This window comes from Meriones unguiculatus, chromosome 3 (genome assembly GCF_030254825.1).
Source record: "Meriones unguiculatus strain TT.TT164.6M chromosome 3, Bangor_MerUng_6.1, whole genome shotgun sequence".
In the NCBI taxonomy this organism is placed as follows: Eukaryota; Metazoa; Chordata; class Mammalia; order Rodentia; family Muridae; genus Meriones; species Meriones unguiculatus.
This window is the reverse complement of record NC_083351.1, coordinates 57,446,892-57,464,238: the sequence shown is the minus strand read 5'-3', so window position 1 is coordinate 57,464,238 and position 17,347 is coordinate 57,446,892. Positions and strand designations below refer to the sequence as shown.

At 47.2% G+C, this 17,347-nt stretch overlaps 1 protein-coding gene across 1 annotated transcript in view; it reads right to left on the bottom strand.

The window, feature by feature from the left end:
• Positions 1 to 17,347, bottom strand: part of Igf2bp3 (insulin like growth factor 2 mRNA binding protein 3) — a 130,805-nt gene that overhangs the window by 10,594 nt on the left and 102,864 nt on the right. The window contains exon 10 of the mRNA XM_021641790.2: positions 16,017 to 16,142. Coding sequence (XP_021497465.1) covers positions 16,017 to 16,142 — 126 coding nt within the window. The remainder of the gene's footprint in view (positions 1 to 16,016; positions 16,143 to 17,347) is intronic.

Sequence of the window (17,347 nt, the reverse complement as noted above, 5' to 3'; positions counted from 1 at the left end):
AGAACACTGGCTGCTCTTCCAGAGGACCCAGGTTGTCAGTTCCAGCACCCACATGGCTAACAGACATCTGTAACTCCAGTTTAAAGAAATGCACCCTCTTCTTGTGATCTCTGTGAACTCTTACACACCTAGTGCACAGATGTGTACATGCAAGCAGACCACCCATATATAAAACAACAACAGTTTCTGAAAGAAAATACAGTGGTAGGAAAAAGATAAGTCACCAAGTAAAGCAGAGTATGTGTTTGTGTTTTAAAGAAAACAGAGTATGTTAGCATCTCTAGAGGTAGAAGAAGCTCTCTGCAATACGAAATTTAAACACACGGGCAGAGGACCTGAGTTCCAGGGCTGCCTGGTCTACAGAACTAGTTTCAGCAGAATCAGGACTACATAGAGAAACCCTGTCTTGGAAAACAAACAAACAAAATTTTGAAATGAATGACTTGGTAAGAGTCTCACAGAACTGTCTCTTGAAGTGCCCCAGCCCAGCTCCGGGAAGGAACAGCTGAAATGACCATGAGACAGTAAGACAGCAGCAGCAGAGCGCGCCGCTGTGTGAGGCATCGATGCCGCTCTGAATGTCCTATGACGCGACGGAAGCAGCGGCACAGGGTCCTGCGCAACAGAACAAGCCATGCGCAAGCAACTGCGCTTTCTGTACGGGGGGCCGGTGCCCCGGACCAACGGTGAGTCATGCACACTGTTGGCAACAGCATCTTATGTGACTCATCGGCTGTCTGAAGCTGGATGAGGGCATTTCTGAACATCACCATCTCCCCTGGCTCCAGTTCCATTCCCACCAGCCATCTCCCTGGCCATAAATTATTTCACAAGGGAATTTTCCTCCAAAGACACAGGCAGCTCTGGGAAACGTCCATCCACTTGACCGTCTGGTACAATGTGTTCTCGTATGGAATCCAGCATGAGAAGCCATATTTTCAGGATTGGCCCCAGATAAGTGCACGCTTTCATTTTGACGGGCAGGGCTAAGCAGACAGAAGCAAAGCCCCTGAGCACCACCCTTCCTTCTGGCACATTCCTTGGGTTTAAGTTCACCGCCCTGAACACGTAGGAGACCCTTTCCTGGACAAGCTTTTTGAGGGTGAAGGACAGTCACAGGACGCAAGCTGCTTCCCAGTGGATCACTGCCAGAGGCCTATGGCACAGCTTCCTTCTGACTTTTGGCAAGTGCTGTGCTGTGTCTTAGGAGAACAAAGCTGTGAGGCCGAAAGCTTGCGTAACTGGTGAAGTCTGCCAGTGAATAATTCCTAATCACCCGCTATCGAGAAGATACTAGCAACAACAAACAGTGAGGTTAAGTGTATTTACTTTGCAGGGAACAAAATCTCAGGCATCACAAAGGCATGGAGACGTGCCTGGCAGCCAAGAGATCAGCCTCCAGGAACCTGGCAGGATGCCAGTCTTTTTCTTTGGCGAGTAAGACAGGTACTGGGGGAGGGAGGGTTGTTTTTTAAGTAGATTTGGGTCTGGAACTGAAACCAAGTTTACTCAACTCTATGACCTGAACAAAATATTAAAGCTTAAAAAAAAAAAAGAAGTGGAGGTTTTCCCCACAAGTAAACCAGGGCTTCATATAGTGCGGTGATTTACTTTCTTAGAAATGTTTACTGCACCATGATGAAAAATCTTAAGGACTAAGAGATGCCACCTGACCTATGAAACGGCCAGCAGCTCAGTCTTTTTCTTAGTGCCTCTCGTGATCTACAGAGAAGCTCGATCACCTTTCTCGCACCCATCACAGCAGCCTGCTTGCCGCTGCAAGGTCACACTACCATCTTCAGGCTTCGGAGAAGAGTGTAAAGAAGCTATCAGAATTGTGACAAGACCCCACAGGTTCAGTCCCGCCAACCCAACTGTAGCTGCCAACATGGCCGGCTCAGCCCGCAGCCCAGGTGCAAGCTGCCAAGGCAGCCATCTCAGCCGTATGTGCTAGCTTTGCCTGTCCCGGCTCTCGCCTCGTTCACTGGCTGCCAGTCTCACCTCCCTACTTCCTGGGCATTTCTGAAAGGAGCATTCACTGTTGTTTATAAACGAAGGTCTTGCCAATTAAGTGCTGAGTGAACCAGCTGCCAGGCAGGAACTAGAGACTCTGAAATCTGTTGGAAGATACATCACTTTGGCTGTTGGGAGAAGTCAACCTCCCAGGTTCTAGGAGACTACTTTAGAAGGATGAGTGGGCAGAGTCCTAGAAGCGAACAGAGGCAACAAGTTTATCCACAGACAGCACACAGCATCCTCCTCTCAAGTTACAAAGCAGAAATAATAAATCTGCACAGAGAAGACAACCATTCTGTAAGTCCATGAAAAGTCTTGGTGGTGGTAGTTGGGGTGCAGGGAAAGGTGGGTTACACACCAAAATGTACTTCTCAGAGATGGGGAGATGTATTAGTCAGTAAATTAGAAACCTGAGTTTGGATCCCAGCAGTTACGGAAAAGCAGGCATAGTAGCATGCAACACACAGGTGACTCCCTGGAGGTCACTGGCTGACAGATGAGCCAAATCAGTGAGGTCCAGATTCAGTGAAAGAACTTTACTCGAAACAATAAGGTGGAGGGACCATGAGATGGTTTCTGTGCCTCTGTGCTTGTCATACACGCATGGAGACCTGAGACAGGCAGCGGTCTCAAACACGGTGGAAGTCTAAGGCCTGACCCCTACACTGACTCCCACACCTGGGCTGTGGGGCATGTGTATGCCACGCACTTGCCACACATGCATGCACACTCAAAACACATGTGTACACACTCAAACTCCTCCTCTTAGAGAGCAACATGCATTTAGAATAAAAGCAGAGATTTACTCTTATCCCACAGGGCATCAAAGATTAAGATGATTTTATATGTAATCTGAATTCTCTGAAGTGGTTGCTAATTGCAACATCTTTTTCTTTTGGAGATGAGCATCAATCAAACCCAGAACTTTGCACAGTGAAGAGCTCTACCATGAAGCTACCTCCCTAGCCAGGAACAGAAAGCTTCTCGTCACAAGTATTGTCAGCTCAGGATAGTACTGGGTACCCTTAGCTCACACTGGATTTTTAATAATGACATCAGAGACCCACAACATCACATTCTTCCACAAGGTAAAAACAGAAGGAGATGAGAGAATGCTGAAGGTTGGTGGAAAGCCAACCTGCTTAGCATGTGCACAGCCGAGTCCAGTCCCCACACAACACAAGACTCAACATGCCAGTGCACACCTGTGATCCTAGCACTTCAGAGGACGAAGCTGAAGACCAGAAATTCAGGTTCATCCTTGGCCACATAGTGGGTTCGAGGCCAGCATGGGTTATAACACCCTGTCTCAAAAAGGAAAAGAAAGGGAGGAAGAAAGAAAGAAGGAAGGAAGGAGAGAGGGAAGGGGAGAGAGCCAGAGAGCGAGAGAGAGAGAGAGAGAGAGAGAGAGAGAGAGAAGCAAAGAAAGTAAAAGACTTTGTTAAATTTAACTATTGCCCTTAAAAATGTGTTTTCAGGGTTGGAGAAATTGTTTAGCAGTTGAGAAGACTAGCTGCGTTCCCAGAGGACCGAGGTTCAATTCCCAGAATCCACATGTTGTCTCAGTCTTTTAACTACAGTCCCAGGAGATACAGTGCCCTCTCTTCTGGCCCTCTCAGGCATTGCACACATGTGGTACACAGACATGTGCAGGACAAACATCTCTACCCACATGAAACACTAAAATAATTTTTAAAAATGTACTTCCCAAAGTAGAGTCCACCAACCAGATACAAATAATAGGCGAGTACAGCTACATACACTGCTTCCTGCATTCCAGATCCATAGTGGATTCCTGAGGTCACTGAGCTTCAAAACCCTACATATACTATGGTTTTTCCTGAGCTAAGGTAGAGAGGAAAACACTAGAACAGTAACATAATAGGGGGGGAAAAGCTGTACAAAGTTTTCTGTGTCTTCTCGATAAATACTTTCAACAGTGGTCAACTGTGGGTTAATTCAAATCTCAATTGTGGTTTAATTCAAACCACAACTGGGGGACTAACCTATCAGTGATATGAATTTAGAAGTAAGGCTGAGAATCACAGCTACATGAAAGAGGAATTTATTTTAAGTGGTATCCACAGACACAAGATAATTCTCAGAACACCTGTTCATGCTCTGTGTGTCATTAAAAACAACCCATGGTCATAAAGACTGCAACGTAAGACTTCTTCCCCTAGAATTAGAGTCTCACATTCTCTCTGAAAGGACTCACAGGCTGGCTTTCTTCCTCCAGTTTCCTTTAAGAGGTGAAAAGGCTAAGTCTACCAGACTGACATGAACGGCTGCTCCAACATCTCTTTTCCTATCCATGATTAGCAGACACACCGCTGCCCCCTAGAGATCGTTTCCCAGCTTCCCTTGCAGCTAGACAAAGCTGAGTGCTATTTTCTAGCTGATACGGTGCCTATCAAGGTTTAAATAATCAACACACGCTTCAGACATTGCCCTTACAGTCATTAACATTTTTTTTGTCTCTTTGCTGGCTGAACTGAAAACCAATGGCTGGAGAATGGTGTTAAACAAATGGAGTCGGAGTCCTAGGAGGGACAGTAGGCTCACTACCAGCCTTGGGCCGCCCACCCTTGAGCTGTTCTCAGGAAGGAGGAAAATATTTAAGCTAGCCCTCTCCTCCCATACACACAGGCAAGCACAATCTCAGTCTACACAGCATACCAACATAGATTCAGAAGAGCGAGGACAGACACATGGCAGCATCCCACAGATGTTTTCGGCTTGTTGGAAGCCTAGAGTTTGAATGACAGGTGCTCTAAAGATAAAAGGATATGGATATTTTTTATTGGTTTTTAAACTATTCTCTAAAATAAAACATAGAACAGGGTAGAAAGAAGACCACATCAGTGGGGGTGTTTATTCTCTCCTCCAATCTTTTCTCACATGCACCAGTGTAAAAAGAAAACAATTCTTTCCACCAGCAATTACATCCCCTCTCCTGCCTGGTAAACATTCTTGCAGAACAGCTCTTGACAATGAGTGAACAGCAAGAAACCTCCTGTCAACATTAACAAAGCCACATTTGCAAGCTCTGCTCTCTCCCACTGCGATTTGATTCACGAAAGTGGGGCACAGGTCTCCACCTGGTTATGATGCAGGGCAGCTGCTGCCAGGCTCACCACAGCTCAAGGCACCTTGGGGAGCTGTCAAATGATGCTGTGCAGAGCCCTTCCCGGAAATTCTAATCAGCAGCCTGGGGTAATTATAATGTAACTACAGAAAAACTAGTTTCTCTTCAAGTACGCAGACACTACGGCTGAAATCCACACAAGACTGTGATGAATGAATGAGAAAGGTACCAGAGGAAGCTGAGACCACAGAGAGGCAAGCAAGTAGAGAAAGGAAGGCTGAAAAAATTAAGCAAACACAGGAAAGATGACCCATACCTCAAGATCCAGCTTCAATTTCTTGATAAAAATCAATGTATCTTTTGAATATTAGTATTACTTTATTTTACGTATATGTGTTTTGCCTGTATGTATGTCTGTGCATCCTGTGACTGCATGTTGCCAGAAGAGGGCATCATGCCCCCTGGAAAAGAAATTAATTACAGGCAGTCATCACCTGGGAATCAAACCTGGATCCTTTGGAAGAGCAATCCACTGAACCGTCTCTGCAGCCCCCTAAAACCAACATTTCTTGAAAATATATCAAACAGGATATTCAAAGCAAAGGCTAAGCTACACTTCCTTCCTACAGCCAGAGTGTTTGCAGCCTTGATTTGACTTGACTTGACTTGATGTTAGTGCTATGTGCTCTCTCTCAATCTGAATACCCCACATGAAATTACCTTATGATTCCACTGGCAAAAGGAAATTCTTTAAGACAAATAAGAAACGGATGACACATGTTTTTTATGTAGTTTTAAACTCTGCCTTTTTTTTTTTTTTTAAGGTAGGGTCTGTATGTAGCTCTGGTTATCTTGGAACTCACAATGTAGACTAGCCTGGTCTTGAACTCAGAGATCCACCTGCCTCTGTTTTCTATGTACTGGCACAAAAGGTGTGCTGTCACCACGCCTAGCTAGAGAAAGGTAATTTTAAGCACAAATTTGTAATCCACAAAAGTCTCTCCACCCCCATTTTGGTGAAAAAAGATAGAAAGGAAATAATTTGCCTCCTTTTTGCTTCTCAGGTGAGTGGCTAACTCCTGACACTTTTCGGGGACTGGTCCCAAGTCTCTCGTCTTAAGCACCAGTGACAGATGATGGCCAGACCCACCAAGCAGGCCAGCCAGACCACAGAGCAGCCTTTGTTCTTTCATTGCTAACACTTTAGTGGCATCTCCTACAATCTGTGGAAATGTCCACATCTCATCAAAGAGAACTACATCTCATTAGAGCACACTGAGTAAAAAGCTCACCAATAGCCTACAAGAACATGAGCAGCTGAGGTCCAGGCCTGGTCCCGTGGGAAGGAGTGCCTGCCCTGCCTGTCCTTGGCTGTCCTCAGCTCTTGCCCTGCACAGTACCTGCCTCAGGTGAGCAGTTTCTGGGTGCTCCGCCTGAGAACCCAGCTTCATCTAATCTGAGTGAATGCACATATCTCAGCAGAAGCAAAGGCCAGCTGTGGTCAACTGTGCACTTACTCTTGGCTCACATTTCACAGAGTAAGCGAACATCTCTGGTCTCTCCCATTCTTCAAACAAAACTAACTGTAAGATTTAATGTGGCTTAGGACAGGCAAAGGAAGCACTGTTCCCATGGGGACCAAACACAGACATCGCAGCTGCTCATGCACTTCGCAGCATAGTGGTAAGTTTTTACTCCACATATTTAATATGGGATGCAGAATTGTGGTTTGAAGAAAATGGCCCCCACAGGCCCATAGTGCCCTAATAGTAGCACCGTGAGGAGGTATGGCCGCCTTCCTAGTCTCCAGTGACACAATGGCCTGTACCTCCAGAGGCCTCCTCTATGGACACCCACACATGGTCCAACAAGACCCCGCTGACCTCTGTCCCCTGTGAGAGGTGGCTGGAGTCGAAGGTGTCATCCTTTGAGAGGTTCCTTTCTCCCTCCAAGATCTTGCTAACATCAAACAACTAATCCCTCTGCCTACATAAAGGAGTTCCATCACTTAAATCTGTGATGTAAGCTGGCACGAGCTGTGTCATTCAGTCCTCCATGCTTATACACGAGGAGCATGAGGGCCCAGGCAATATGCAGCTCGGACCCACCTGGTGGACCCTGCAACTCCCGTGGGGTGGGCAACGATGCAATTCTGCTCCAGAACACCGGCTGGGACTACCAGCAGGGACAGAGGGCCGCAGGAGGGATGTTCTGATCCACTGCCTCCTGGAAGGCATGGGAACAGTTTCTAACAAGGTAGTTACCACTGATAGACTCCAAGAGGTTACCCTCCCCCAAAAAAATGGATGAGAATCCAGCGGTTTTTCTTAACAGATTACAAGAAGCCATGACTCAGTGCGCCCGCCTTGACCTGCCCTCTCCAGCAGGAACCGTAGTACTGGCTCTTACGTTATTTCCCAGTTGGCCTCAGACATTCAGAATAAATGCAAAAAGGTTGAGGATGGTCCCCGAACCCCCATTCAGGACTTGATGAAGGTGATCTTCAAGGTCTTTAATGCCCAAGACACGGTTGCTAAGCCTTCCTGACAGGCTTGAGTATAACAGAACCTTACTTTTGGTGAGGCCAGGAAAGGCGCTTGTCCAGCATCCGTCCTAACCCCCACCAACAAAGCTGTGGCCTCTGGAAAGAGTGTCCCAATGGGAGCTTGACCCCTGTGCCAAGTCACAGAGGCCCAGCCTCAACATGGGAGTATTCCAAAACCCTCAGGCCCTTGAGCTTCTCAGGTTTGTGGAGGGCTGATGGTGCCTAACCTCGAAGACCCCCATTACTCTATCTGTGCATAGGGTGATACTCCAGGTAGCAGGTAAGTCCACCCCTTCCTACTGGACACAGGGGCTACCTTTTCAGCCCTCACCTCACATGGGCCTATGGTCCCTTCATTGTTCTCTGTCACAGGTGTGGTTGGGACCCCTTTTTCCATCTAGGGTTTTATCTATGCCAGGTACCCTTGCTGAACACTTTTTCTCATACCCCGTCCTGGTCATGCCTGTCTGCCCTATGCCTTTACTCTGCCCCAACATCCTCACCCATTCTGGGGCCACCCTCTCCTTCTTTCCTGCCACTCTCTAGATTTCATTTACTTATCCCCTTAATTGCCTCCCAGAGCTTCACTTCAGGCTCCTCTACCCCACCCTTCCAAAACCCACTGATCCCCAGGTCTGGGACATCTCTACCCTGGTAATTGCTACCCACCACCAACTGGTCATAGTTAGCTTGAAGAATCCCTCCTCTTTCCCTTCAGAGACTCATCACCAGGGGTCTCAAGCCCTGCACCTTATCTCAGGGCCTCTGATTTCCACCAGTTCACCCTGTAGTAACCCTTTCTTCCAGTGCCCAAGCCTTCAAGACACTATCCTTTAGTGCAGGACTTCTGGTTGTTCCAATACACCCCGTGGTCACTAACCTAACCCCTTATGGTTGTGGACCAAAAGGATGCTTTTTTCAGGCTCCTTTACACACTGACTCATGTTTCCTCTTTGCTTTCCTTTGGGAGGACCCTGACACATGATCTGTAAGGCAGCTCACTTGGACTGACCCCTCAGGGCTTGACAGTCCCCACTGGTTTAGCCAGGCCTTGACCCGCGATTCATTCTGCCTCAACCTCAGCCCCAGTACCCTACTCCAGCATGTGGATGGCCTCCTCCCTTTCCCTATTCCAGAAGTCCACTTCCCAACTCTTGAACTCTCTTTGGTCCTTGGGATACTGAGTATCTCCTTCCAAAGCCCAACTGTGCTCTCCCACAGGGGTCCAGCTTAGCCAAGGCTTTAAGAATGTCACCTTCAATCAGGTGCAGGCCTTGAGCAACCTACAGTCCCCAACTGTGGGAGATCAAATGCTATCATTTTTGAGCCAGGTGTAGTTCTTTAGACACTGGATCCCCAATTTTGTTACCGTGGCAAAGCCACTATACCAGGCAGTCAAGGAGACCTCCATAGGCCTCTCACCCACATGGCTATAGTTCACTGTCATTTTTCCCTACTCCAGGACACTCTTTTAACAGCTCCAGCCTTGGCCCTTCCAGACTCTATTTGGCCCTTTACTGATGAGAGCCTATGGGCAGCAGCAGATGTCCTGGCCTAATCTATTGCGCCCTGCTACCAAGCCATTGCTTTTCTGCTAAACAACTGGACTGTATTGTGTGCAGATAGCAGCCATGTCTGTGGGCCTGGCAGCAGCTGAACTCACCCAAGAGGTCCTCAAGATCTCCCTACTCCAGCCTGTTACTGTATATTCTACCTACTGCCTCTCTGATCTCCTGAGCCACTCCTCCCTCTCTCTCCTCAGACTTGCAAGCATCCAGACCTTTCATCTGGAAAACTCCCAGCTCACTTTGGCCCTTAGCCCTGCTCTAAACCCACAACCTTACTTTCTGTCCCATCCTCCTCCAATACCCCTTCCCACTCCTGCCTAGAGGCTACGGAAGCCCTATGTTCACCCTGACCCGGTCTCTTAGTCCAACTGCTCACAAAGCCACAACCTGTACTTTTCATGGACTGAAGTTCTGTTATAGTAACTCAGGAACCTGCCTGGAGCTCAGTACATGTGGTAGTCACCTCAGCTGAAATGACTGAAGCAAACAATCTCCCAAGGGGAACCTCTTCACAAAAGGCTAATTGCTCCATATTGCCAAAGAACAACGCGATAACATCTACAATGACTCAAAGTATGCCTTTCTTATAGCTCATACTTGTCCTATAGAAGGAAAGAAGTTTCCTCACTACCAAGGGCACTACTATTTTCAATAGTTCCTTTATACCAGGCTCTTGGAGGCCCTCCAACTCCAGGCAGAGGTGACCTTAATTCACTGCTAGGGGCACCAAACCTCCACAGATCAGTGGCTCTGGGTAATGCTAGGGCTGACTCAGTGGCCCAAGGTTGGCTTCTAGCTCCTCCAGACCCACGGGGTACATCCTCTTCCTGACATAGTCCTACAAACTTCAGTACCAGCAGGAGGAAAAACAAAATTCCTTGCCAAAGGGACCACAAAGGCCAAAGCTGGATGGCTTTACCTAAATAACTACCTTATTCTTCTCCCAAAACGGGCGCCTTCCATCATCTTCAAAATCCACTACGGCCTACACGTCAGCCACGAGGCCCTATTCCAATTTCTAAAGCCCCTTTTTTATCCCACCAACTTCCAAACCCATATTTTACAGGCCCATGCTTCTTGCCAAATGCATGCCAAGCAGGGGGCTCTCTAGCTATGTCATCCCCTGTATCAGGTCTGAGGACACCAACAGGGCAAAGACTGGCAAACTGACTTCACACACATGTGCACCCACAAAAACTCCACTACCTCCAAACTGTTGACACTTTCACAGGGTAGATCGTGGTGTTCCCCACTGCCAGGGAACCAGCAGACATGGTAGCCCAGAATCTCCCTGATCATTCCTCAGGGTGTGCCAAAGACCATTCAAGCAGACAACCATCCAGCCTTCAGTTCCAAACAAGCTTGCCTCTGAAGCCTGGAACGTCTCCTGGAAACTTCATACTCCATACCACCCACAATCATCCGGAAAGGTAGAGCAGATACCCTCAATCCAGCAACAACTCACCAAGTTCTCACTTGAGCTCAGAGAGTCTTTCTTGGCCTTCCCTTCTCCCCATTGCTCTCACCCTCTGAGCTACCCTATGTTCTCCTACAGCCCTCAGCCCTTTTGAGCTCCTGTACAGAAGGCTGTTTCTCCTCAATCACCATCTCCCATCCCAAGCTCCCCCGTTGACCAGCTACTTAGCCTATCTCTCTTTCGTACACTCTCTTTTCCCTCGCATACTGACAATTACCTCCCTACATCAGTGGACCCAACCAATGCCAACCCCCTTCCCTTTTCCCCAGGGGATCAGATACTTCTCAAACAAGTATCTCCTAAGTCTTTAGAGCTTCATTGGACAGGACCCTACATTGTGATCCTCAACACCCACCCCCTTTGGCTGCCAACTCTTAGGACATCAGTGTTGGTACCATCTATCCAGGCTCAAAAAGGCCCTGGCCCAAGGGAGACGGTCTGTCCAGCAGCTGGGACCCACCACTCTCAGGTTTGTCAGGGAGCCTCAAAAACAGGTCTGAATGGTCAAACTTGTCTTTACCTCTTTCTTTTTTCTGGGTCAGGTTCTTTCTCTGTCACGACAGACAGTAGGCACTACAGACGCCTCTGCCAGGTTGCCTCTTAGTTTACAGTTGTCTCCATCTTTGCCCAGCTGGGAAGAACTGTGCCACTACCAACATACTGCTTGCACTTCCATGTTTGGGAATCTTGGACAAATGGAGCTGGTCCAAGCTGTAGGCCAAGCAGCCTGTCCCTTTAAGGGATGCCAAGATGTTATCTCCATCTTGGTATCTCTCTTTAAATCACAGAGATATATGGCTCCTCTACACTTTGCTTTACCTATGACCCCATGGACAAGGCCTGTTGCACCTAAGGTGTCAAAGAATATGGGGGTTACTCATGGAGTTCTTGTAAAAAGAACATCCAAAGATGGTGCACGCAGAAAAAGCAAAAAGACTGCTGCTGCGTTTGAGCAAGGCTGGGCCACTGGATGCCTGCTCCCCACTAATGTTCAATACTACGTTAATATCCTAGAGCTCCTTGGAACGACCGGTGGGCTTGGGGGGTAATACACAGGGTCTATCAACGTGAAATGTCCTCATACCCATGTGAAAAAAATAGAAATCTGCTGAGCCTCCATGCAGGCCCTGCTCTCCGCACTCCAGAACTTAGCAAACCTCACCTACAGAGCTCACATTACACCTGGGATGCTCCTCGCAATCTCAGGTTAAAACTAAGGAAAACAAATCTTTCTCCTGGCTGGGCCTCATCCAGGAGAGAGCAACCCTACTTTACCCCACTAAAGCCTCCAGCCTCAGCAACTGTATTCTGTGTTGCTCTGGGTCACCCCCTCTGATGGCAGTGCCCTTGCCTAGTCCATTCATGCAGCCAAGGGCTGACCCCCAGCTACAGACTACTTCCTGCTGTACCAGACAGAGCGGCTCCCACAGCTCTCTGGACATCCAATTCCCTTTCTGCTACTCCAGACCTCACTCCCTTTGGAATACTACTAACTCGACTTTGTTATCTGCCTGGGCAGCCCCCAGGGGTTCTTGTGATTCAATGGCTACATATCAAAAAAGTTGTCCCTTGGTGGTCCCTCCTCTATGGATCCAGCGGTGACACTGGAAAGGCTGAAATGGCCACACTCTCCTTTTCTTCTCCCAGCCTCAAGCACCCTTTGCCAGTTATGCTGGGCAACACCGACAGGAACTGCTGCAGTTTCCTCAACAACAGCAACCAGTTTAAGGGCACACAACTGAGGGATACTAAGCAGTTGGGACCAAAGGGGTGTCTTCAAGGGCCACTGATAACCTGGCAATGTCACTGCCCTCCTCCCCACCCCCAGCATCAGATCACTTCAGTAGCCCAGGTGGCCATGCAGAACTGGAGAACGTTAGACCTCCTCATGGCAGACAAGAGAGGCACCTGCGTGTCTTGGGGGAGAGTACTGAACTATATCAACTAATTGGGCTTGGTGGAAACTATTAAGATACTTCACACGCTCGCTGAAGAACTTGGCCACACACATCTCTATTCCACTCCTTCTGGCAGTCCTCTCCTTCCCATGGCTAGGCCCTGTTCATGGGGCCAGTGGTAATAATCCATCTATGTTTTCTCCTAGAGCTTTGCCTCCTCTGCTTCCTATAGGAACACATCCACAAGGTTTCCAGGGCCAAAATGCTCCTATAACCCTATATCTCTGTGCCCACAACCCCGCCTACTCCCGACATCCCCTCCCCTTGGTATCCCTGACTCAGCCGGATGCAGTCAGGCTTGAGTTGGTGCCTTTATACCCAAGGAAGTCAGGATGTTAGACTGGAGGTTTGGGGACAAAGAGTGTACCCTCAACCCCAGGCTCCAGCCGGAAGAGTGCTTACAAAAGCCCACACAAAGTGACCACTGGCCTCCGGACACACCGACCAGACCCCCAAACCCAGGCAACACTCTAATACCTTATCAAGCATGTCCCTGCCTCCCATCCCTCTTTTACAAAAAGCTCCAAACCCAGCCCTGTTGCAGGACTTTATGGCACTCCCACTGTAAGAGCCTGAGCTGGCCTGGCAGAGACTAATCCCCTGAACACACCTGCTTTGTACTTTTTAATTCAGGTTTACTGCAGTGGTGGCTGTGGAGACGCCAAACAAACAAAGAGTTAAAGGCATTCTTTAATTTACAACATCCCAATTTACGAACTATGAGCCTGAGCAACAGAACAGAGATAAGCAAGCTTACCAAAGAGCTGGTTTAGGAGACTGAACAACAATGTCCAGTAGATACAGCCTTAAACAGCACACTGTAAGTTTAAGTGAATGTCAGGGAAGCATCTGCTATAAACGTAAACCTAGAACAAATGAATCTATTTGTAATAAACTTTTGGGCATTTTAGAAGTTAAACAACTGGCCTTGCTTGCTTTCTATTGCTGTACTAAATACCATGACCAAAAGGAAGGGAAATCAGGGAAGAAACTCAAGGCCAGAACTCCAGAGGCCATGGGAACACTGTTTCCTGTCTTGCACCCCATGGCTTGCTCAGAAGCCCCCACAGGGGCTGGGGGCAGCACTCACCGTGGACCTTCCCTATCAATCACCAATCCAGAGAATGCCCCACAGACTTGCCTACAGGTGAATCTGACAGAGGCGTTTTCTCAACTGGGTTCTTTCTTTCTAGATGAACCTAGCTTGGGTCAGTTGACAAAACAAAACAAAAAACCTTAACCAGCACAATTAATGATTTAAATGTACTCCTGAATTTCTACTTTAGGCCCTTCACCTTCACCCTCCTACCAATGTCAACATTACTCAATTCTGTAAACAAAAGAAGACAGAGTCTCCTGAGATCACTCATTCAACACAGGTCTCTATCCCCAGTAGCTGTTCTCGAGTTGAGCCCACCAGGCTTGCCTAGTCCTACCAAGCTGACCTAGAATTCACACCAGCTCTCCTGCCCCAGCCACTGGAGGCTGAGATTACAAGTGTCACTTTGCTCAGATCAGAGTTTTCATTGTGACAATAAGAGCCTGACCAACCCTCAGTGGCACAAATTTACAGCAGAGCCAGGCCAGACCTGGAGTGACTCCAATATCCCCAAGACTGTCATCGGGCTCAAACCTGCCAGCTACTTCACAATCCCTGTGTCTGAGCCAAAGGCTTCAGACGCTCTGTAGTGGCTCTGTTCATACTTGGCATTCAGTGTACACCGTCTTAGGGGACATGGGCTCTCTAGGTTGTTCGTGGTCATGGTGAGTTGTCAGCTCCAGCAGCCCTCCCTTCGTTAGTCCCGAAAGGAGCTGAAACACAGGTGCACACTACCACTTCCAGTGTTCAGTCAGTTGCCACTGGGAAAACTATCCTCAGATCTGTTACATAGTTTCTAGGCCCAGACAACTAGATAGGGCAGGCTAGTGCAGAGAAAGATACAAGATTCAAGGAACCTAGAGATTTGCACACCTAGAGGCAGGAGTGGAAGCAGAGACAGGAACAGCAGAGGTGTACAACAGAGAGAAGCTCACAAACCCTATCAGCCGGATAGGCTCAGTGATAGAAAAAGAAAGTTTCATTCTGAAGTGGTAGAGCACTGACTGACTAGTAACTGATGTTCTCTGAAGAATGCCAAGGTCAGTTTACTTGTGTATTTACTCTTAGAAGTGACACAACTAAATTCTTGACTTCTTGACCTGTAATGCTTGAACATCTCTGAATGTACATGGGAGCTACCATTCATATATTTCATGTGTTAAGAGAGTAAAAAAAAAAAAAAAAAAAAAAAAAAAACACGGAGAAACAAATTCATCATTGATGACCCTAGAACGCAGAATACTAATGATGCAAACTGAAGGATGCTCTACTTTCCTGGATTGATGTATTCTGGGCTGCTAAGCTATTCACAAAAGTTGGAGATCAAGATAAGACTTACGAAAAGCATTATGGGCTTGCAACACTAGGGGATCAAGTAGGAAGGCATCAAATGTGAGGTCAGCGCAGCTACATGGAAAGACTTTGTCCACACAAGTGTCTGTGTCAGGACTGGAGAGAAGGCTCAGTGGGTAAGACCTGGGTTAATTCCTGGCACCAGCACAGCCATCCAGAACCCCAGTTCAGGGGATCCGACACCACCACTCTTCTGACATCTGCCGGCACTAGGTCCATGTGGTGCAGACATACGTGAGAAACTCCTCGTGCACATAAAATAATTAAAAATTCCTGTCTCAGTTAACAAATACATTTGTCATATAATCTCTATAAAATACAAGCTGTTCCATGTTCACAATGAACACATAGAGCTGTGAGGAAAACTGCTTTGGCTCGCTGACCAGGAAAGTATAACACTCAGTGGCAAACAAGCCTGGCATATACAGACCTTCTAAGCAGTTAACTTCAGATGGCAAAAAGAAAAAAAAAAGAAAAAAATTTTTTTGAGACAAAGTCTTACTATGGAATGCAGATTGACCTCAACCTCACAATCCTCCTGCCTCAGCAGGAGCTGGAATTACAAGTGTGCACATTGTGTCATCACGGAGGTATCCTAAAAACCCCCTTTCTTCCTCTCTCTGAGACACTCAGCCTAGAAGTATTGCCCCAAAGACAAAACAACAAAACAAATCCACCAAGACTGTTGTTTTTATTGAAATGGCACATTTGCACAACCCCACCACCCCAAAACTTCAAAACAACTCATGCTTATTATTTTGGAGTCAAGTTAAAAACTTCTACTGACAAATGCTATGGCACACATGATCTTCATACAGGTGACAGAACCCAGGCATGAACATTTTACCACCTAGCTCTGACTACAGCACTACTGTGGCACTGCAGTCACATGGCAAGGGCCAGAGAGCTTACCTCAAATTGTGGGTAGGGAGGAGTCATGGCTGACGGGGGCCCTGAGGTGGGAGGTGGCATCCCTGAAGTAGGTGGGAAGAGACCCAAAGCATTCAGATTTAATCCAGGGATTAAATGTGCTTGAAGCTGCAATGGTAAAAAGGACTCTTAATTTTCTATCGACAGAATCAGGGAGTGAACATTTGCACAGTATTCAGACTGTGGCCTGTTGTCTAAGAAAGAAAACACCACACTAAGACTCCAGTTTCTGAGCACACAGGTGTTCCCGAAGAATCCCAGGGACTGTTCTCTTTCCATGCTGTTACATTCGAGTGTTGGTTTGGGTGCTTGTATATCTGTACATCATGTGCATGCAGTACCCACAGAGGCCAGAAGAGGGTATCAGAGCCCCTAGAAATGGAACTATAGATGGCTGTGAGCTGCCATGTGGGTGCTAGGAATCAAATCCTGGTTGTCTATGAGAGCAACAAGTACACCTAAACACTGATCCATCTTGCCAAGCATAAATTTTTAAGAGTAGAAACAGGTGGAGGCTAGAATTGAACTGAAGTGTATCTGACACTGTTAACAAAGCCAATAAGGGTGGATTAATTCTCAGTCCATTGAGACATTTAGAAAAGCAGCAATTACATAACGATGGGCAGGCCATCATGTGGGATGAAATGACCAGGATTCTGGGTTCTTCTCACAGAAAAAATACCGTCATATTTTCTTCTTAGACTACTGGCTCATATGACAGGCCAGTTAAATCACTTGCCTCATATTTAAAGAGCACTTTCTTAGAGGTGGACTTCTGAAGTGTTCCGTTGTTAACACCATACCATCCATTGAACAGTGGCAGGAATTTGCTTTCATAGCTTTCTCTACATTTGCCATATGAAATTTTCAGTCTCCCAGGTTTGTATGGGCAATACAGTAATATTCACATCTGTGTTTCTGCTTTGTTTTATTATCCAATAGTGCAGGTGCTGAGGCATGAGAGACAAGCACTCTTCCCCTAAACTTGTATTATGCTCAAGACATGACCTTCCAAATTCTCAGGGTGGCCCTCCCTGATCTTGCAATCCATCCACCTTAGCCTTCCAAGTTGCTGGGCTCGCTCCACACTGTCCTCCACCGTCTCAGGATGCCGGCTCTTATGCGTGTGTTTCCAATAGTAACTTTCATATGCACAGTACTTGCTATAATTGGAGAGAGCAGCTATCTGATACAGAGAAGAAAGCTGCTGCTCATAAACACTTGGCTCACATCCTTCCTGTATGGAGCCTCAAATTACCATAGGAAAGGTGGTGATAACCTTTGGTGCACAGGTATTAATCATTCCATATATA